The sequence below is a fragment of the Urocitellus parryii genome, chromosome 1, assembly GCF_045843805.1.
Source record: "Urocitellus parryii isolate mUroPar1 chromosome 1, mUroPar1.hap1, whole genome shotgun sequence".
Lineage (NCBI taxonomy): Eukaryota > Metazoa > Chordata > Mammalia > Rodentia > Sciuridae > Urocitellus > Urocitellus parryii.
In genome coordinates, this window is record NC_135531.1 from 265263318 (window position 1) to 265285349 (window position 22032).

At 45.3% G+C, this 22032-nt stretch overlaps 1 protein-coding gene across 1 annotated transcript; it reads left to right on the plus strand.

Annotated features, from left to right (window-relative positions):
* The first annotated feature begins 11562 nt into the window (after positions 1 to 11562).
* Cxcr2 (C-X-C motif chemokine receptor 2) lies at positions 11563 to 12639 on the plus strand. The gene has a single exon (XM_026390439.1). The coding sequence runs from the start codon at positions 11563 to 11565 to the stop codon at positions 12637 to 12639; it is 1077 nt and encodes a 358-aa protein (XP_026246224.1).
* The last annotated feature ends 9393 nt before the right edge of the window (positions 12640 to 22032 follow it).

Sequence of the window (22032 nt, forward strand, 5' to 3'; positions counted from 1 at the left end):
TTCAGACCTTCCTGATAAACTGATGAAGGTGAGGTCACCAGCAGAAGCCCATTTTCAAAGAAGAAGCAAGATGCTCTTGGAAGAGAACCCATCACAGGGGAATCTAGGGCCAGGATGGGGGGGAACTTGACCTCTTCCCCATTTGGAAAAAGGAAAAGGCAATGCTGAGTCCCAGCCTCCAGCTCAACGTTGCCCCCTGCAGAATTCAATGGAGGGCAAAAAAGCTCTAAATAAGAATCAGAAAATTTTGTGACACTCTGTGGACCTTGTAGCAGAGGGTTCCACAGTGGTCACTTTAGACTACCCCATCAGCTGCCACTGTAAGTGGCCCCAGGGCACATTTCCAGTCCTAGCAGTGTCCACAGGAACACGTGGGAGACACTCCCACAGACTCCCCCAAATCCCTGAGGAGTCTCTGCAGGGACTGAAGCCCTGTGTGAGCGCGTGGGGTCTAAGACGGATAGAGAATGTTGTCGTCATGACTTCATTTGTGCTCAGAATCTAGGGATGCCCTGGGAAATCTGGGCAACGAAATTACATAGTTTTTAAAATTAGATGACAACAAGATATCCCCAGGCATATCAGTTTCTCCAAACTGTTGAGGCTTTTCATTATCAATAAACAAAAATGTATTAAGTATTCATAATACACTTCACACTGCGGTTGGTTTGGAGACATGAGATAAATATATATATATATATATAAAATCACTGCCTTCAAGACATGGAAGAGGAAACAGACAAACAGATGACTGACTACAAACCCCATAACAACCCTATGCAGTGTGTCTTTCCAGCTGGATGTGGTGGCTCGTGCCTGTAATCCCAGTGACTCAGGAGCCTGAGACAGGAGGATCGCAAGTTTGAAGCCAGCCTGGGCAACTTAACAAGACCCTGTTTCAAAATTAAAAAAAAAAAAATAGGGCTGGAAATGTAGCTCAGTGGTAGAGAGAGTGTTTGCCTAGCATGGGCAAAGCCCTGGGTTCAATCCCCAGTGCCAGGGTGGGATGGGGGGACAAAAAAACTCCTGGTTGAAAGCAGAAAGAAAATGGAGAGTTAGTCAACCAGACAGAATGCCTGAGGAAGAGCATTCCAAGGACAGGGAAAGCATGCCAAGATCCCAAGAGAAAGAGAACAGCCCCCGGGGAACTGACAGCAAGCGACTCCCAGTGACTAGCATTAAGGGTTCTGGGACATGTTCTGAGCTAACGGGGCTGCAGAAGTAATAAGGATCAGCTGCAGGGACACAGTGTGCCCAGCTCAGAGCTGGAACCCAAGGGCAACAAGGATCCTTGAAGGGTTTTACAAGGGAAAGAAGGTGATCAAATTCACATTGTGGAAAGACCATTCTGTGAGCAGAGTGGAGGGTGAATTGAAGAGGGAAAGGCTTGAGGCGGAGATGACTTGAGAGGAGATGGAAGGAGGGAGAGAGGAGGAGCAGCGGCTAACAGTGCCGAGCACGTTTGAGTACCCTCAATCAATCCCCATAACAACCCTAGTGTCTTCTCATTATGCCCATTTCACAGATGATGAAACAGAGATGCAGTGAGATTAGAACTCCCGCCTAAGGTTCACAACTAGGAAGCAGCTTCTAACTCAGCCAACCCAGCTCCAGAGCCCATGAGCATTGCATGGCTGTTTTTTTTTTTTTTATTGATTTTATTTTTTTTTAAATACACAACAGCAGTGGAATGCATTACAATTCTTATTACACATACAGGGCACAATTTTTCGTATCTCTGTATATAAAGTATGTTCAAAGTATGTATATAAAGTATGTTCAAAGGCCAATTTACACCTTTATACATGTACTTTGTGTTTTTTGCATTACAATTCTTAATACACATATATATCACCATTTTTCATATATCTGTTTATATATAAAGTACGTTGACACCCAATTCAAGTCTTCATACATGTACTTTGTATAATGATGTCCATCACATTCCACCATCCTTGCTAATCCCCTGCCCCCTCCCTTTCCCTCCCACCCCTCTGCCCTATCTAGAATTCATCTAATCCTCCCATGCTCCCCCTCCCTACCTCACTATGACTCAATCTCCTTATATCAGAGAAAACATCAGCATTTGTTTTGGGGGGATTGGCTAACTTCACTTAGCATTATCTTCTCCAGTGGCCATCCATTTACCTGCAAATGCCATGATTTTGTTCTTTTTTAATGCAGAGTAAAATTCCATTGTGTATATATGCCACTATTGTACATCGAGTGTTCTCTAAAGTCATGGGATGGTGAGGAGGAGATAGTCAAGAGCAACACTGAGGAGAGGAATGCCTCACTGGTAGGAACCACTGGGAACAGGAGACACCGGCCCATGAGGCACTAGCTGAAGCTGGGAGGCAGGCGGACTTACCCTTGGGAGAGGAGAAAGGCCCAGGATAGAAGCCTGGGGAACACCCATATTTGAGGATGAATTGAGATATAAAGCAACAAATGAACCAAGAGAAATTTATGGGAAATAAATTCAATGACCCAGAGATCAAGGTAAGACCTACACAGTCAGTTTTTCACCCTAGTGTTTAAAAGCTTACTACAGAGCCTGGGGGTGTCCCTCAGAACTAGTGTGTTGACTAGTATGTGTGAGGTCCTGGGTTCAATTCCCAGTACCAGGGGAAAAAAAAAGTGTACAGGAGGCTGAGAGAAAATATTTTAACATAATCAACAAACATTCAAAATATAATACTCCCATAATACATGAAAAGCTCCTGCAAATCAATGGTAAGTGGGACAATCCTACACAAAGGGAAAACAGCAAAGAATTAGTAGCTCGAAAGAGAAAAATACAAACCTCAACCTCACCAGCAATCAAAAACATAAAATTTAAAAAGTGAGACATCATTTCCTGTTATCTGATTGGGAAAACCATTGACTGTGTACCATGCTCAGAGTGAATATACAGGTTACAGGCCCTTTGATAAACTGATGATGGGACAGTAAATTGGCACCATGTTTTTGAAAGTCAATTTAGTAGTATTTATCAAAATTTAAATGTACACAAGTATCACCCACCAAAATTATACCTGAGCTGCAGAAATACTCATACAAGTTCCCAAAGGATGTTCATGGTAAGAACCTAAATACTCATCTATAAGGCAATTATCAAATAAATGATGCCTACTCTGGCTATTGTGTAGTCATTGAAAAGAATAAGATGGATCTATAGGGGCTGGGGTTATGGATCAGCAATAGAGCACTCGCCTCTCACGCGCAAGGCCCTGGGTTCGATCCTCAGCACCACATAAAAATAAATAAATAAATAAATAAATAAATAAATAAATAACGTTTTTGTGTCCAACTACAACTACAAAAAAATAAGTATTAAAAAAAAGATGGATCTATATATACTGATGTAGAACAGATCCACGAGGCATTGTTAAGTGTAGAGCAATCGAATTAATAAAAAATATCTTCATTTATTAAAGAAAGAAGGAAGGAAAATATCTGTTTGTGTTTGTATGAAGGAAAATCTGGAAAGTTCTACAAGAAGCTATAGAGAGTCATTTCCTTGGTGAAAGATATGGGTGAACAGAGAAAGGGAAAGGATCGGAAGGGAGACTTTCAAGTTTGACTCTCTATGCTTTTTCTATTGCTTGTATTTTTTATAATATGCATTGCTTTATTTTTATAATACTAAGGCAGTTCAATTTAAGAAAAGGTTTACTGGGTTCAGCAGCCCAGCTGCGGCTGGCAACCTTAGAAAAAGCTGTTTCAGTGGAGTGATAGGAAGGAAGCCTGCTGCAGGATTCGTTGAGGAGGAAACAGGAGGTGAGGAAGCCAAGGCAGCAACTGCTATTTTTTGCACTAAATTTGCCCATGAAAAGGAGAATACAGCGGAATAGAAGCTCAAGGGCTCCCAGGATAGAGAAAAGTGAGAAATTGAGAAAGCCATAAGCAAGTTCAGAGCAGAAGGGAAGGAGTCCTTGAGGGACAAAGGGGACAGAAGCCAGGATCCTCAGAGAATGAGTGAGGCAATGGGTGTCCCAGATAGGGGAAGGGTTGTCAAGAAACAGCAGAAGGAACACTTTTGTGCTGACCCTCTAAGAAAGGAAGAAGCTGTTCATGCAAGCTCAGGCTGGCAGCTGCGGGAAGAGCGCCTGCATCTTCCCTGTTGAAAAGGAGGTGCGGACTCAGCAGTCCGAGAGGCAGACCTCCACCTTCAGGCTGGCAGACTCTCCGGGAGCCATTAGACAGGAAGGAGTGGAAATTCCCAGAGCTCATCTCAGAATCACCAGGTGGGACCTTCGCCTGGTGTCAGAGTCCTGGGACACCTCGCCACTCCTCTGTGGGACACCCCTCCTGGTGAGCCTCTGCGCGTCCTTCTGGGCAGCCAGGTCAGAAGTCTCCCGTGAAGGCTGCTCCACTTTCTTCCTGTCCAACAGCCCTGCCTGCTACCAAGCCTTGAGTCACAGCAAGGGTGTCAGTGGCCACTTCAGTTACAACAGCTGCGTGGAACAGTAAGTGAGCTGTCTGGTCTCAGGGCTGCTAGGGACATATTTCTGACAGAAGGGACCTGGAAACTTCAGCCCTTCCCTGAGGTTGTTAAGAACTGGGGTGAAGAATTGCAGGACTTTAGAGTTCAAATCATTGAGTCTTTGCCTAGACGGTGCCAGAACTTTGCGCAAAATGAACGTGTTTCCATCTGCACTGTCCAATATGATAGCTACAAGTCTCATGTGGCTACTGAGTACTTGAAGTGCATCTAGTATAATCAAAGAACTGAATTTTTCTATTTTATTTTAATTAATTAACATGAAATAGCTACATGTGACTATAACCACCATCCTGGATAGGGTGTAACTGGAACAACCTTCTCATCTTTCAAAGGATCACCCAAAGCCCAGAAAGAAGTGACCTGTCCAAGCTAACCCTGACCATAACAGCAGAAGCAGAACAGAAGCTTTTTTAAAAAATCCATTCCCTCATGCATACTCATGTGATGGGATCCGTGACAATAAAACCAACCTAAGAGACATCAAGAAGTGGGCCACCTGGGAAATGTCCAGTCTGGCACCCCCCTTTTTTTTTGGTACCAGGAATTGAACTCAGGGGCATTCAACCACTGAGCCACATCCCCAACCCTGTTTTGTATCTGATTTAGAGACAGGGTCTCACTGAGTTGCTAAGCACCTCGCTTTTGCTAAGGCTGGCTTGGAACTTGCGATCCTCCTGTCTCAGCTTCCGAAGCCACTGGTATTACAGGCATGTGCCACCACGCCTGGTCTGGACCCCTTTTGGCACCATAGTATTTGGTTGTCTGGGCCAGAGAAGTACCTAATCCAGCTGAGGCCTGGGATCCGGATCCTGTTACATTAGACAGAACATAGGACTTGAGAGCAGATTAAAAAAAAAAAAAAGTTTAAAAAACTGCTTAAAACCCTGTTCAGCCACCTCATTCTAAGTAAATTCTTAAGCTCTTAAGAGTCTTAGTTTCCACATTCAGAAAGTGCCAAAAGTGCTGACTTCATGGGGTTGTAATGAAGATTAAAAGATGCAATTCTGAAAAGCACTTTGCCCATGAAGCTAGAACCCAGTAGGCACTCAAGATTATGCTAATTGACCATAGTTGTAGATAGATGCAAATTCAGATGTACATGGGTGTCAGTCTTCAAAGCAGGTTTGCTGCTCTCCCTGGACTGGGGATGGAGTAGAAGAGGCATTATGTCATCCATTAATAAACTAGTTCAATAATAATCATCTTAACAAGAAAATCTAACAGTGTGCTCTGTGTGTGTCCCAAATGCTTTGTGGGTCATCCCTCATGCCATCTTCTTCACGGCCCAATTGGTTGGATTCTACTATTGGCCCACTTCACATATGAGGAAATTGAGACTCAGACAAGGAAGGTAACTTGCCCAGAGTTGCTCACCTGGCTAAGCAACTCTCATCTGCCTCTCTTCATGTGTAACAAGCCTCTGTCTGGTTTGAGCATCAAATGGCCAAGTGGCATTGCATTTTCACCAACATGGGAAAGGGAGAGGTGACAAATACTGAGGACTGTTTGGTGACCATTGGACCCAAGGGTCCTTTCCTTGGGATAGGTCACCTAAATGAGTCGGTTAGGGGCTATGAGTACTCTCCAGGCCCTGAGACACAAGAAGCAAGAGGACAGGGTAAGAGGGGGTGGGGGACTTGAGATCTTGTTCACTGGGGTGGGGGAGATGGGAGGGAGCAGGAAATGAATGTTGTATTTAGTAGCAAGTGGAACAAAATGCATCCTCAGTGGCACTCAATATTTTTCAAAAATGTGTTTGAACTTGGGTGAGACTTTCACTTTTACCAAAAGGCTGTCTTTCCAAATTAGAGGGTGTTGGCTCAAAGGGCAGGATGGGTACCGATACAGATTTGGGATCCTCAAACTCATTGTCTAGTGCATAAGACAATAAAGAACAGAAACCCCCAAAGTTGGGCTTGTGGTCAGAGCAGATGGTTGGGAGGGGGGCCAAAGACAAGAGAGGTAGGAACGGCCCCTCCCTTGGGGTTGAGGATTCTTTCAAGGTCATGGCATGGAGAAGTCCGTGAGGTTTTGATTCTGGAGGAGACAGAAAACAAGAAGGCTTAGGTCCAGGGAGAAAAGCTACCAGACTCACCAAAAGCTCAGGTTCTATCTCTGCGGATTTCTCTGGAGATGGGAAAGAGCCAGGAGCGGCCAATATCATGGCAAAGGACGGAGAGAGAGCAGAGTGGTCCTAGGCAAACACTCCCCCTGTCTGGGACTCACTCATCTCCTCTGTGAAATAGCAAGACAGGCACAGAGCCCACAGCCCCCTGCCCCAGGATGAATTCCATGAGGCCATCAATCGACAACATATTCAAGAGCTAATCCGGAAATTTATTATTCAAAGACATGAAAGCATCCCGCACCCTCGGGAGCCCCGCCCCTGACTTGAGCAATCCCATCCACCACTCACTTCCTCCGGTGCGTCCTCACCACCACCTCCTTCTCTTAGGTCACAGCTGGCCTCCTGGAGGTGTCCCGCAGGTGGAAAGTCCAGCAGCCCGGTAAGTCTTGGAACACCTACCCTCCCAGGTCTCTCCTCTCTGACCCCACACTCTGGGGCATCTCCCCCTCCCCCTTCTCCCTCAGCCTCCTTTTTAAACTCTTGCTTTAGGCTTCCCTGTCCCCAAAGGGAGAACTTCTGCCTGCTTCTTACAACCCTCTCCAGCAACCACTCAGGGCCACTTCCAACCCACCTCCTTCCCTGGCTCTAGAGCCTTCCAGAACCAGCAGCCTTCCCTGCTCTTCTAGGTCGGGGTCTGAGCCTGGGCTGGACACTGAAGCCAGCATTTGTGGACGATGTTTATAGAGAAGGAATGCTGGGATTGTAGGAAAATGTCTGCATCTTTTGTCATTGTTTAAAAATTTTTCCCTTAAGCGTTCGGGATCTTGTCAATTCCCCTGTGCTGTTGCGTTTGTGTGTAGCTCATTGGAGGTCATCCCACCCTTGGAGCTTCTCAACTACCTGGTGGGGAGTCACCAAGGGGCTGCTGTTTCGGTTCCAGCAGGGGAGCTCCCACTGGGTCACAGAGAACATGACTGGGCACTCAGTAGAAGCCAGCAAGTTGAAGGGTGTTTGGTTTGTCATTCTGAAAAGGGATATTTCTTTAATTGGGGGCTTAAGGTTCAGCAAAAGAAGACAATGCACAAAATTCAGGCAGTGTGAGTGAACTATGCCCAAGAACTGAGCCACATCTCAAGAAATTAACTTATAAACAAAGGCTTTGGGGTGTAGCTCAGTAGTAGAACACATGCTTGGCATGTGCAGGGCCAATCCTGCCAACAAACAAACAAACAAACAAAAAACTACTTAGCTTAGAAATATGTTTAAAATATGAGATGTGATATTTTTTTAAAAGAAGCAGTGTTATAGACTGAAAATAATGCAAGTTGAGCCATTTAATCTAGTTGGAATCCTAACTAGATCCTTACTGGCCCTTGCTGAGCCTCTCGGCCTCAGTCTTCTCACGGGTAAACATCATAGCCATTTGTAATGACCAAGGGCAACTGCATATCTGTGAGGTACAAAGCAGACCTCAGCTGCACCATCTCCCTTCCCTGGGGCTGACCCTTTAGCCACCAGCCCAACCTCTAAAGTATGGTAAATGAAAAAACAAACACCAGCAACAAACATCCTCCCCAGTCCCCAGGACTGGAGGCCACTGGCCTGTCATGGTTTTCTTTTCTGATTTCTGGACCATCCATCCTTACTTGCATGGTCTCCCCCTGGATCCTCAGGCCAGCCCTGGATGCCTGGGATGGTGACCTCACCCATATACCTGCCGTCCAGCTGAGTGCTAGCTGGTTGAGAAGGAGGACTTACCCCAGCAACACATGCTGCCACTGCTGCCTTTGCTTGTCAGCTGATCTCTGCAGCAGCCCCAGCCCCGCTTCTCACTGCTGGTGCCCCTGAATGGAGAGGCTTGCCCTCAAAGCGCTCTGCACCCGCCATGCTCTGCATTCACTCTCAAAGAGGGTTCTCTTCTTGTTCATTTGTTTCCTTAAAAAGCATTTTTGAGGGGCTGGGGGCTCAGTGGTGGAGCACTTGCTCTCACGTGTGAGGCGCTGGGTTCCATCCTCAGCACTACATACAGATAAATAAACAAAATAAAGATATTGTGTTCAACTACAACTAAAAATATTTTTAAAAGCATCGTTGATCTATCTGCTCTTAGAGGTGACCCATCTTTAACCTCATGACTTCCTTGGGCTTAGCTCTGATGAAACTTGCTCTTGACCTTGATACTTCAGAGCCAGCAATTTCCTTTCGGGTCTTGCGGATCTTGCTGGTCCAGCCAGCAGTACAACCTTCCTCTCCCACGGCCTCCCACCCTCCCTGCCAGACAGGGCCCCACCCTCCTCAAGACATTTTTTTTAGGTTCACGGACTGATTGAATCTTCTCTCTCTCTCTCTCTCTGTGCAGATCTTAGGGAGCTGAAGGCAATTTGTCTGTCCCCTCTCTCTTACAAGGGAATGAGGGTTAGGAATTCCATCACTCATTGGGGGAAAAGGCATTATTTTTCCAGCTTCTTTTACTCTAGCTCAGCTTTCTTCTTTGCTACATATGATTTGACAGAGACTACCTTCTGCAAAGAGAAAAGCTTCCTAGGACTTTGATTATTGTCATCATTTTAATATTGGTATTTGCTTTGTAAGACAGGGTACTCTTTGGTTAATCTTTTTAATTTGAGATGTAATTCACACAGCACAAGTCACCCATGTAGAGTGTATAATTCAGGGGGTTTTAGTATATTATAACACTATTGCTACTGGTTTCAAAATACTTTCATCACCTTAGAAAGAAACTCTAAACTCATTGGTATCCTCCCTCCCTCAAGCTCCTGGCAATTACTAGTCTATTTTCTGTCTTTAGCAAATTGCCCATTTTGGCCATTTCACAAACAAGGAATCATAGAGTATGAAGCCTTCTCTGTCTGGCTCTTTTCACCGAGAATAATGTCTTGAAGCTTCATCCATGTGTGATGTATCAGTGCTTCATTCTTTCTTATGGCTGGATAATATCCCACTGTATGGATATATTTCAGTTTATTTATTCATTCATCCATTGATGAACATTTAGGTTGTTTCCACCTTTGGGAAATCATGATAAATGCTGCTATATACATTGTGTACAAGTTTTTAGCGAACATAAATTTTCAGTTCCTTTGGGTCTATACCTAGGATGGGAATTGCTGGATGACATGGTTTAGCTCTCTGAGCAAATGCTAAACTGCTTTCCAAAGCAGCTACACCATTCTAAATTTCCAGCAGCAATGTACAAGGGTTCTGATTTCTCCACATCCTTACTGTCCATCTTTTTAAAATTATGCCCAGTCTAATAAGTATGAAGTGCTTCCTGGAACTTTTTACTCCCTGATCCTTCTCTAACACTGGTTCCATTTGGGGGTAAGTTACAAGCTTGACTATGACCATAGGTCGTAATTCGCTATAGAGAAGTGGAAAGACGGTGATCTATGTTGTGATTTCAGAGGAAGCTAAGTTGGTAGCTGGTTTGCTTTGGATTGCCTCTTCTTGGAAAACTGGGATAAGATTTCCCCAGAATCTAGACCTCTGCTGTCCCCATAGCAGAGCCCACAGAGGAAGACAAACTCTACAGGGAACAGAGGAGCCGGAGATGGAGGAAGGTGCAAACCACAGGACAGATGGAATAGTGTGTCTCCACCTGTCTTCTCTATTTCCTGACATCCCTGCCTTTTATTCTGGGAGCATAATACTGGCACACCCCTACAGGACAGAATATGGCTGCCTGGTGCTCTCCAAGTAATGTTATGTCTCCATCCACTCACAGAACTAGGCAACCACCAGCCTATCGTTTTTAAAATATTTTTAAGCTATACATTCCCCCCAGTCTGACTTCCTTCCTCCCAAAAGAGAAATGCTGGACCTCTTTTTTTCCCCAGTACCACGGATTAGACCCAGGGCTTTACTACAAAACTGACAGATGAATCCTTTTGTTTAGCTAAGCAAGTTCTCTACCCCTGAGTTACATCCCCAGCCCCTTTTCAAATTTTATTTTAAGGTAGGAGTTCACTAAGTTGTCATCCTGGCCTCAAATTTGCAATTAATCCTCCTGCCTCAACTTCTAGAGTAGCTGGGATTACAGGTGTACATCACTGTGCCCAGCTTAATGCGAAGACTTATTAACTGATTTAAAGTTTGTTCTAGTACAAGCCTTCTGAATTTCCATGCTGCTGTGATTCAAACGGTCTTTCCATCTTGCTTCTTTGAATCCATGCATTTTAATGAATTTCTAAGTTTTCAAAATGAATTAATAAATAAAATTAGTTAAAGAAAGCTAAATAAAGGGATTCATCTGTCAGTTTTATAGTAAAGCCTTGATCTTGGCCTGCTTACTCCCGAACATTAAGAACTGAAGGGGCTGGGCACAGTGGCACCCGCCTGAAATCCTAGTGGCTTGGGAGAAGAGACAGGAGGATCACAGGTTCAAAGCCAGCCTCAGCAACTTAGCAAGGCTGTAAGCAACCTAGTGAGATCCTATCTCAAAATAAAAAAAAAAAATTAAAAAGCGGGGACTGAGGATGTGGCTCGGTGGTTAAGCACCCCCTGGATTCAATCTGTGGTACCAAAAAAAGAGAAAGAGAGAGAGAGAGAGAGAGAGAGAGAGAGAGAGAGAGAGAGAGAGAGAACTGAAGTGCATCTCACATTTCCAAATTTTAAATATCCAGCCTCAATAACCAAACTTGTTCACCACTGAGGGACCCAAAAAAGGACTCTATATGCAAAGGAAAGTTTCAACAAAGTTTGGGTGATGGCAACGTTGTGGAATATTCAAGGAAACTGTAAACTTTTTATAAAGTGTACTATTTACTTGTCTCATAGCCTTACTTCTCCTATTATTTACCAATTTGAAGTGAAAGTTATTTCCATGTAACTTGCAAGCCAATGCAAAAGAATCCTTCCTCTCTTAATTTCTTGTGTGGGTGGGCAAAATCTTGTGGGGATGGGGGGACTTACGTGCAATAACCCTTTTATCTCCTTTCTAGGCAGGATTTAGATTTATCTCAAAATGGAAGGATTCAGTTGGGAGAATTACAACTTGGATGAAATCTTAGAAGAATTATATAATTACAGTTATGGCACTGGCCTGCCCTCTATCCTACCAGATTCTGCCCCGTGCCAGCCAGAATCCCTGGAAATCAACAATTATGTTGTGGTCGTCATCTACATTCTGGTGTTCCTGCTGAGCTTGCTGGGAAACTCCCTGGTGATGCTGGTTGTCTTGTACAGTCGGAGCACCTGCTCTGTCACCGATGTCTACCTGCTGAACCTGGCCATGGCCGATCTGCTCTTTGCCCTGACCTTGCCTATCTGGGCAGCCTCCAAAGTGAAGGGCTGGGTTTTTGGCACAGGCCTGTGCAAGGTGGTCTCATTCCTGAAGGAAGTCAACTTCTACAGTGGTATCCTGCTCCTGGCCTGCATCAGCTTGGACCGCTACCTGGCCATCGTCCATGCCACACGCACACTGATCCAGAAACGGCACTTGGTCAAGTTTGTATGCTTAAGCATGTGGATAATGTCTATGATTCTGTCCCTGCCCATTTTAATTTTCCGTAAGGCTGTCTACCCACCCAATTCCAGCCCCGTGTGCTACGAAGACATGGGTAACAATACAACAACGTGGCGGATGTGGTTGCGGATCCTGCCCCAGACCTTTGGCTTTGCCATACCGCTGCTCATCATGCTGTTGTGCTATGGCTTCACCCTGCGCACCCTGTTTAAGGCCCACATGGGGCAGAAGCACCGGGCCATGAGGGTCATCTTTGCTGTTGTGCTGGTCTTCCTGCTCTGCTGGCTGCCTTACAACCTGGTCTTGGTCGCAGACACCCTCATGAGGACCCACTCAATTGCGGAGACCTGTGAGCGCCGCAGTGACATTGACCGGGCCCTGGATGCCACAGAGATTTTGGGTTTCCTCCACAGCTGCCTCAACCCCCTCATCTATGCCTTCATTGGCCAAAAGTTTCGCCACGGACTCCTTAGGATCATGGCTACCCATGGCCTGGTCAGCAAGAAGTACTTGGCCAAGGAAGGCAAACCTTCCTTCATTGGCTCTTCTTCAGGGAACACTTCCACCACCCTCTAAGGCTGCCTGCCTAAGTTGCAACCCTGGGGGTCCCACCTTTCCCTTCAGGGTGACAGATAGCTAAGCTGCACGTGGTGGTACCCACATCCGTGCAGCCCCTCCGTTGTGGTGACAGGAAGAGCATGGCTTAGAAATCCTGTCCTGGTATTTCACTCCTCTCCATAATTACATGCCAACTGTTAGAGCTGATCCATCCTACAGCTGGACCCAACACACTGTCTTCTAAGAAGCACAAGTCAAAACTGCAGTGAGATACTACACAGCACCCATTGAGGGTGTCCATTATCAAGGAAAAAAGCACAAGACAAATTAGCAAGTGTCAGCGAGGATATAGAGGGACTGGAAGTTTCACGCACTGCGGGTGAGAATGTAAGATGGCCCGCCACTCTGGAAAGCAGCCTGGCAATTTTCCATGAAACATGAAACATAGAATTACCACATGATCCAGAAATTCCCTTTCTAGGTATGTACCCCAAAGAATCCAAAGCAGGGGCTTGAACAGATATTTGTGTGCTGATGTTCACAGCAGCATTATTCACAAGAGTCAAAAAGTGGAAATAACCCCGAGGCTCATCAACAAATGAATGGATCAACAAAATGTGGAACATACATACCATGGAAGATCACTTGGTAATTAAAATAAATGGCGGACTCATACATGTTCCAGCGTGGATAAGCCTTGAAAATGTTATGCTAAGGGAAATAAGCAAGATACAAAAAGGGACAAATATTTTTATTCTACTTACATGAAACACCCAGAATAGTCAAATTCACAGAGACAGAAAGTAGAATAGTGGTTACCAGGGGAGGGAACAGAGGGGATTTATTGTTTAATAGATCAGAGTTTCAGTTTGGGATGGTGAAAAAGTCCGAAGATGGACAGTAGGGATAGCTGAACCATAATGTGAAAGTAATTCATTCTGCTAAGCTATGCATTAAAAATGGTTAAAATGGGGGTTGGGAGTGTCGCTCGAAGGGTATAGTGCTTGCCTAGCATGCATGAAGCCCTAGGTTTTATCCCAACACCTGAAAAAAAAATGTTAAAATGGTAAATTTTACCTCAATTAAAAAAAAAATGCTGAGCCCAAAAGGCACTTTAACCACTGAACCAATGATGGAATTATCTACCTGTAATTTCTTGTAAAGTGAGATTATTAAATATGTTTTTTATAAGCTACTTTTTGTTGGCATTTATTTCATTGCTTCCAACCAAAGCATGTAAACTGCTACATGTAGGGATGAGCCAACATCCCGAGGGAGGGCGTTTCCAGAAATAAATCCCTTTGCTGGCTACTGGGTCCATGGAGAGAAGGCTGGGAAGAGATGGAGCCTGGTCTTCCACCCCACATGCCCAGCCAGCTCAGGGCCCCTGCTGCTGAACATGGCTCATCGGAAGAAATATGTTCTGAGATCCTCAGGGCTCCTCAGGGCTCCTCGGGTCCTCGGGTGACACAGGAGTCAGGAGCGTTGGGAATGGGTCTTTGGAGGTGCAGAATGCTGACCCGACTGGGCTCAGGAAGGCAGGGAGCTCTGGATGAAGCAACAGCTCCCACCGTGAGACTCCCTCACACTCTCCTTTCTCCTTTCCAAGACACACTCTCATCATTCAGGGTGTAACAAAACAGTGCCACTACAGAATGGGGAAGTGATTTATAGTCTGTCTTACGGAGGAAATAAAAACCAGAATCGACATTCAGTGTGTATTGAGTGCTTGCTGTTGCAGGGAGTTGGGATACAGCAGCGCCCCAAACAGCCCTGCCCCGGCCGAGCTCACTCTCACAGGGTTGGTCTCTGAAAGGGTCTTTGACAAGAGGGGCTCTGGCTCTGAGCAGCCTGTTAAGAGAATCAGAAAGCAAGAGGGATGGAACTCCCACTGTCCCAAGCAGCACTTCCTATTAACCACAGTCCAGGAGCCGGCAGAGAGGCAGGAGCAAAGCTCTGGGGAGGAGGCTCAGAGCAGGCACTTCCACCGTGATTCATGAAAGTGCTTTTCCTATTGCATTCAGCAAATAGGATTAATGCAGTGTCAACAGTCTCTTGTCCTGAACTCATTCTGTGCCAGGTACTGTGCCAGGTACTTAAGAACAAGCGTGACTCAGAGGCTCCTCTGATTCAGTAGGACGTCACCTATTTACCAAACAGCCCAGTTGCCCTAGGGACCAGTGCTGTTCTGCCTGGGCAAGACGGCCAGCCAGATGGCTCCCTGAGATGACTCTCCAAGGGAGGAGGCCAAATTAGGTTTCACTCTTATTCCAGGACCCTGCTCTCTGCTCCTCTAACAAGGCCTGGAGGAAACACGGTTCTCCAAGGAAACCAGAGGGTGCAATGAGCCCAGAGAGAGGGGGGCTGAGATTAAATTGCACTGATGTGGATTCTGGATGTTTATCCCAGCGTCTCTCTGTGTCTCTCTCCCTCCCTCCCTCCCCCCACCCTCCCTCTCTTCCATAAGAACATTCTTGGAACAGATAGTTTCGCAGCCGAGTCACCACTAGGACAGGGCAAATCCAGAGCTGCCTTTCAGTTATTATTTCCTTTCTTTCCTCCCTCATTCCTGGGCCTGAGTCCCACTGTCTGAGGGTTCAGTTCTGAGCCTAGATCTGCCTGCTCCAAACTGGCCTTTCTAGCTTATGACATAGTTCCTCCACTTGCCTAACACCTGCTGTCTTTTTTATCCGTCTTCCTGAATCAATAATACCTCTCCCCACCACAATCCCCAGTCTCTGCAAGACGGGTTCCATTTTGTTCATTAAATCAAGACAAACTCCTGTCTAGTTGAGGGGACATTAAGAAGTGCCCCTAGTTTACGTGTCACATTAAATAAAATTCACTGTGTGCAGACCCACATGGAGACCCATTGCACTATGTAATAGTAGAGTTTAAAAGGCCTAAAGAGTCTCAAAATAAAACACAAGGAAAAAAAAAAAAGCCTAAAGGTCCCCAGGCCAACTCTTTCTATATGTAAGTATAGGAGCAAAGGTCTAAGCAGAGCAAACTGGCCAAAATGTCACGGCTGGATAGTAGAATTGGAATAAAAATTCCAAGTTCCACTCATTTTTTAAAAAATCTTATTTTTGCTTTAGTGACAGTGGCATTTCAGGCAGCTGAGAGCTGGGTGGGAAACGGTATGTGACTTTCTCAGAACATGGCACTCACGGGCATAGGACCTGTGTACTTTTTCTGTGCCTGCACTCCTTGGGCCTTGGAGCTGGGTTATTGGGTCTCCATCGTCCTGATGGATGTAGGGATCAGCAGAGGCTGAGGGGCCTGAGGAGTGGCTGCAGGCCATTCTGAGCTGGCAGGCAGGACACTTAAGGAGACTATCAGAGTTCAATGCAAAATTCAAAGACAGGCAAAACTGAACCCTCTTTTGAGGACACGTACGACATCAGTCAGGGCTCAATTTGAGACAGAGCCACTAGCAGTTGGGATTTGTGATGGAAAGTTGATACCATGCAATTGTGGGCACTGGTGAACCAGACTGTGCCAGGTTATTGACTTTGCTTCTGCGAGGACCTGAAGCTGGCAGGACAGACAGCCCGAAAGCAAAGATGGACATGAAGTGGGGAGTGGGGAGGGTGAGCTGGAGCCTACAGAAACACGCTGAAACTGGCCTTGGTCCAAGTTCAATGTGTAGATGGCACCAAGGTACTGCGGCCCCGGCTGCTGCCCCACGCCTACAAGACAAGCCAGCTGGTAAGCAACAATGTGCGACCGTCAGGTGCCTTGCTCTGACCTTCCAGAGCTTGAAACATGTGCAGATACTACTCCTCTCCCACCTGCCAGGTCTCACATAGAAAATCTGCTGGCCCACATCTCCTGCAAGTACTGCAGGAGAGAATTGGGAGGAACAGTTCCATTTTAGCTAAGTGGATGCCACACAAAGCCTCCACACAACACAGATGCAAGTGCCAAAGAAAATGGGGTGCAGGTGCCAGCACCCTCAGAAAACATTTACTGTAGAAAGAGGCAGTCAGGGCTTTTGAGGGCACTGAAGGATGTCTGAGATCGAGGCATTATCCTAGTCTTTAAGCTTTAGATGTAAGTTTTCTGTAGCAGGTAGTATGTATACTACTCATCTTAAGAAAATTTTTAGTCATTAATACAAATGAAAAATAAGGAGAAAGTGACCAAAAGGACAAAGGACAATTTTGAGAACTATTGCAGGGAGTTGAGTCCAGGCTTTACATCCTGGAGCTTGGGGGTCAGAACAAACCAGATTGAAAGATATTATCACCCACAGCTGGTAGGACAGTAAATAGGTGTGATCTTTGGAGAAGACACTTGATATCTTACTTGAGTGCACAGGCTCTCTGATCCAGGTATTTCACTTTTAGAAATCTGTCCGGCAGAAAAACCCACATCGATGGACACATTATAAAAGCCAAAGCTTAGAACCAACAGTAACGTCCATAAATAAGGAACTGCTTCAACTCTGAAGGTATGTTCATACCACAGAACACACTGGACATGGTGGTTAACAGCAAGGTTGAAATGAGCATGCTAAGTGAGAGAAGCAGGGACAGAAGATCATGTGAACCTTGATTGCATTTACACAAAATGTCCAGAGAAGACAAGTTTACAGAGACAGAAAGCAGGTAAGCGTTCACTCGGAGCAGGCAGAGCGAGGGCAGGGGGACATTGACCGCAAACAAGCACAATGGGTTTTCTTGAGGTGATGGAAATATTCTAAATCTGGATTGTGGTAATATTTACACAACTGTGTAAATTTACTAAAAAATCACTGGCTTGTGCTACAGTTTGAACATCTGTTCAAGAGTCATGTTGAAATTTAATTGCTATTGTAACAGGACTGAGCTGGAGGCTTTAAGAGGTGATTAGATTATATGGGGTCTGCCCTCATCAGCCGGTTAACACCACTAGCTCTGAGTGAATTATTCTGGGAGTTTCTGATTAGAAAGATGAGTTCTCCTGGCTTTCTCTCTGCATATGCTAGCTTGCCCTTCTGCCATGTCAGGACACAGCCAAATGACCTCCAAGCTAACCAGTCGATGACATTTTGTTACAGCAGCAGAAAATGGACTAAGGCAGATTATATACTTAAAGCAGATTGTGAATCTTATAATATACCTTAGTAAAGCTGTTTTAAAAATAATCTTAAATAATGAAGTGGGGCTGGGGTGTAGCTCATTAGCAGATACACGCTAGGCATGTGTGAAACCCTGGGTTTAATATCCAGCACCAAAAAAAAATTAAATTACAATATAATAAAGTAAAATAATGTCGTTTTATGAATGATGTAGAAATATCTTCAAGAAATAATTTTGAGCAGGGAGCAATGACACATGGTTATAATCCCAGCAACTCAGGAAACTGAGACAGGAGGATCACAAGTTTGAGGCCAGCCTCAGCAATTTAGTGAGACTCTGTCTCAAAGTAAAAAGTAAATAAAAAAAGAAAGAACTGAGAGTGTAGCTCAGAGGTAGAGCACCCCAGGTTCAACCCTCATACCAAAAAAAATTAAGTAAATAAAATTTTTTAATGATAAAGGAAGGTAGAACATCATGTATAGAAAAATGGCTTATTCCTTCATACAAAAATTGCTGTATGTGAGTTTTAAAGATGTTTAGGAAAATGTCTGGGATATGTACCCAAGGTATTAATAGGTTTATTGCAAAACAGAAGAATTTGAAGGTGGAGTAATATCTTTTATTAACATATATTTTTGCATTTATTTGGTAGAAGCTCAATTTTTCAAAAAATGAAGGAATTTTCTAGTCTGGGTGGGGTCTTCCAGGCCAGCATGAGAGAGGAGTCCTTTCAAAAAAGCAGGCTGGGTTTTGTGGATATGCCCATTTCTGTATTTAATATTCTCTCATTGAACAATATTAATCTTTTTTTTCCACTTCTTTTCCTGGTAAGTTGTTTTTTTTGAGAAATGTCACCTCAGTCTCAAATGAGTTAAGCAATAAAGGGACTTGATGACGTTAAACTGAAAAAGAACTAAGCACCATTGAAAGCCAGGGAACAACATTTGTAAGCATGTTCCGTGTTTAAAACGGCCTTCTTGATTAAAACTAGATTTATGGGCAACTCCTGAAATAGACAGGTGACAATTCCTGGGTCAGTGTGGTGTCAGGAACCAGTTGGCTCTCTCAGGATGGGCACACTCAGGACGGGCGAGGAGAGAGAGTTCTATCAAACTCAGTAAGAGTTAAATAAAAAGACAGGCGCAGTGACACATGCCTGTAATCCCAGTGGCTCAGGAGGCTGAGACAGGAGGATCACAAGTTCAAAGCCAGCCTCAGCAACCAAGCTAAGCAACCAAGCCAGCTAAGCAACTCGGTGATACCCTGTCTCTAAATCAAATACAAAATAGGGCTGGAGATGTGGCTCAGTGGTTGAGTGCCTCTGAGTTCAATCCCCGGTACCACCTCCCCCCAAAATAAAAAGAGTTAAATAAAGGGAATTTAGCAAAATTGCCAGACAGATTTGGGGAAATAATGACAATCGGTGCAGTACCCCAAGACTAGTACCAGCGTGGTGCTGTTAGAATCTCTAGACCTCATAGGATAAGGCAAGGGCTAGTGGAGTAGATGACCTGACTTGATTCTTCTCCTGCTCAGTGTTCTTGAAGCTTCTCTTACCAGATTTCCCATTGGCTCATCTCCATCCAGTCTACAACTTTGTCCCCTTGGTTGGGCTCAATCCAGCCTCCTACTAGGAATCCTGTCCACTGAGCCCCTCCTGACTTTCTACCAGAAATCCAACTCCCATTGTCTGATTTCCTTTCTGGATTCTCACGGGCTGAGCTCAGCAATGAGAGGACAAGGGAGTCCACAGAGGCAGTCCCTCAGGTCAGCATCCCAGGGCAGAGGGCACATTAGAGAAAGGCAGAGGGAGCACCTGGAGGAACAAATAGAGTATGCCCAGCTCACTGCCCCAGTTCATGGTCAAGGTAAGGGTGGTGGTCCCAGTTCTATCAAATCTGGAAGGCTGAGGGGCACCCTGGGAATAGGGAGTACTAGAGGACTCCAATCAAGACTCCAGTTTAAGACAAGTGCAGTGGTGCATGCCTGCCATCCCAGCTACTCAGAAGGCTGAGGCAGGAGGATCACAAGTTTGAGGCCAGCCTTGGCAACTAAGTGAGACCCTGCCTCAAAATAAAAATTAGAAGGGAGGTAGCTCTATGGTGAAGTGCCCCTGGGTTCAATTCTCAGTACCAAAAAAAAAAAAAAAGCAAAGAAATATTTTTAAAGACTCAAGTTTAATGCACTGACCAGAAGCAGTGGTAGCTGAGCTACTCAAACCAGAGATGAAAATGCCTCTTGGAATTAGAATTGTTTATGAGCGTGTTTCTTCCCCTTTCAGGTATTCCTACTTCTCTTTCTCTCTAGGTTAATGTCTTTTTTGGCTGAGCATTCTCTAGGACCCCCAACTGTAGCTGACCCTTAGACAAAGGAAGGTGGCTTTGCACTGCCACCTACTTCTGACCGTTCCATAGGCACAAGGACTAGCTATCCAAGGGAGAGGGGAGGAACAGAGATCCTGTCCCCAAGTCAAAGCCCCTCCCCCAGTGGCTCAGGGACGTGCACAAGTCACCTTCCCGGAGAAGTCCGACACACCACTGATTTCTCAACAGGGCCTTGCAAAGTGTGAGGTCACACATGTTCCCCTGGCCACAAACAAGAGGGCCAGCTTCCCATCAACACTGGCTCCGTGCCGAGCTGACCCAGAAGCAGGGCTAAAGGCTTGGTTTCCCACCAGGTGGTGGGCCCCACATTTTACGGTAATACTTGCAGCTAGTGTTTCAAGAGGGCTTTGGGGAGTGTCCAGCACCACACTAAAGGATTTTCTATGCTGAACTGCCCAACTGACTCTAGCACTTTGGATCCCTCCACCTCTTAACCCCAATTCCACGCTTGCCCAAAGATTCAGCCCACTTGCCTTCCGCTTCTTCAAGGCTCAGGGGTCTTGATGCCATAGTAGTTTCCAGGGTCCAGCGTTAGGGTTACACAAAAACCTTTTGTATAGAGTCACTCTGCTAATTCAGCTTAGGGCACCCACCGTGCACAGCGCGTCACCCACATCCTACTTCCCAGTGTCCGCTCACTCCTTAAGTGAGTGGTGGCCCTGAACTGCTCTCCTGAAACCCTGAACGTCTCAGGGGACAGGACGTGAAGATCCACATTTTGATGGAACTCCCCCCTTGTGACAAGTGAGTTACTCAGGGCCTACAACAGCTGGGCACAGTGCCAGAGGCCTTCAATGACAGGAGCAACCCTGGACCCATTCACTACCCTCTTCTCTCCATCAGGCCACCTTCGCTCTAGTCCCCGAGAAACCTGATGCGAATGGGACTAATGGCAGCACTCATATGACAGTCCTGACCTTTGTCCTCCAGCACCTGAGGATACATTCAAGAGGAAAGAAAAGCCAGAAACAGAGACCCAGAGGGCAGTCCTGAAGCCTCTCCTCGGCGTATTCATTTATCCCCTTCTGTCACCCAAGGCAGGCAAACATTTGGAGCTGGCTTGGGGATAAACATTGGCATGAGGAGAGCTTCTTACAAGAGAGTTTAGTGCCAACATACCTTACACCTGCAGAGACAGGTTTCTTTTTTTGCCCCAAAACATAAACATAAAAAATGTGCTAAAAGAAAAGCCCTGTGAAAATGTCAGGGAACAAAAGCGTATTTGAAGTGGCAACCCATGAACAGGGAAGTGTTGGAAGAAATGTACTAAACTCTACCTTGACCTTGCTGGTCCCGCGAGTGGCTACGGGTGTAAGGCTGGGGTCAGATTCTTATCTGCACATCCCAGCTCTCGCCCTTTCTGCCTTGGTTTCCTCCTGTGTCAATGGGTTATTATAGAAACAGCTTCCTCGTGTACTTTCAAGGATTAAATTAGTTAATATATATATAAAGCCCAATACCTAGAACATAGTAAGCTCCAATAAATGTCAGATGTGAATATTTATTTAAATCTGTAGTTTTGTTCCAACTTCACAGATAGATTCAGTAATGTGAACTAAACTTCATGCGTAGAAATTTTGATACAGAGTTCAAATCAGATCTTAGCCACAGTGTTCATACAAAATATACACAGCCATCATTGGCTTGCCCATCATATACAGGTAATGATGTTTTTTAAACCTGACCTTTTCTACTCTTAGCTGTCCACTTATTTAAACCATTTATAAGTTCAATTAGGTAGCCGTCCTTTAGGAAGCCATAGATACCCCTATTACCTTGCAAAAAACAAACCTTAAATTCTACAGCTTCCTGTGGGCTGGTACTCATGGGACTCTGGTGGCACCAAGGTACATGCAGCCAGCAGAATAAGCTAGCTCTGCTTGTCTCTTTTCCTATCAGATGCCTGAATCTTGCCCCCCCCCCCCGCAGTCACCTGCATGTGATGGGTAGAGACTAATGGG

Coding starts and splice junctions, on each gene's coding strand:
- Cxcr2 (XM_026390439.1), top strand. CDS start 11,563: ATGGAAGGATTCAGTTGGGAGAATTACAACTTGGATGAAATCTTAGAA.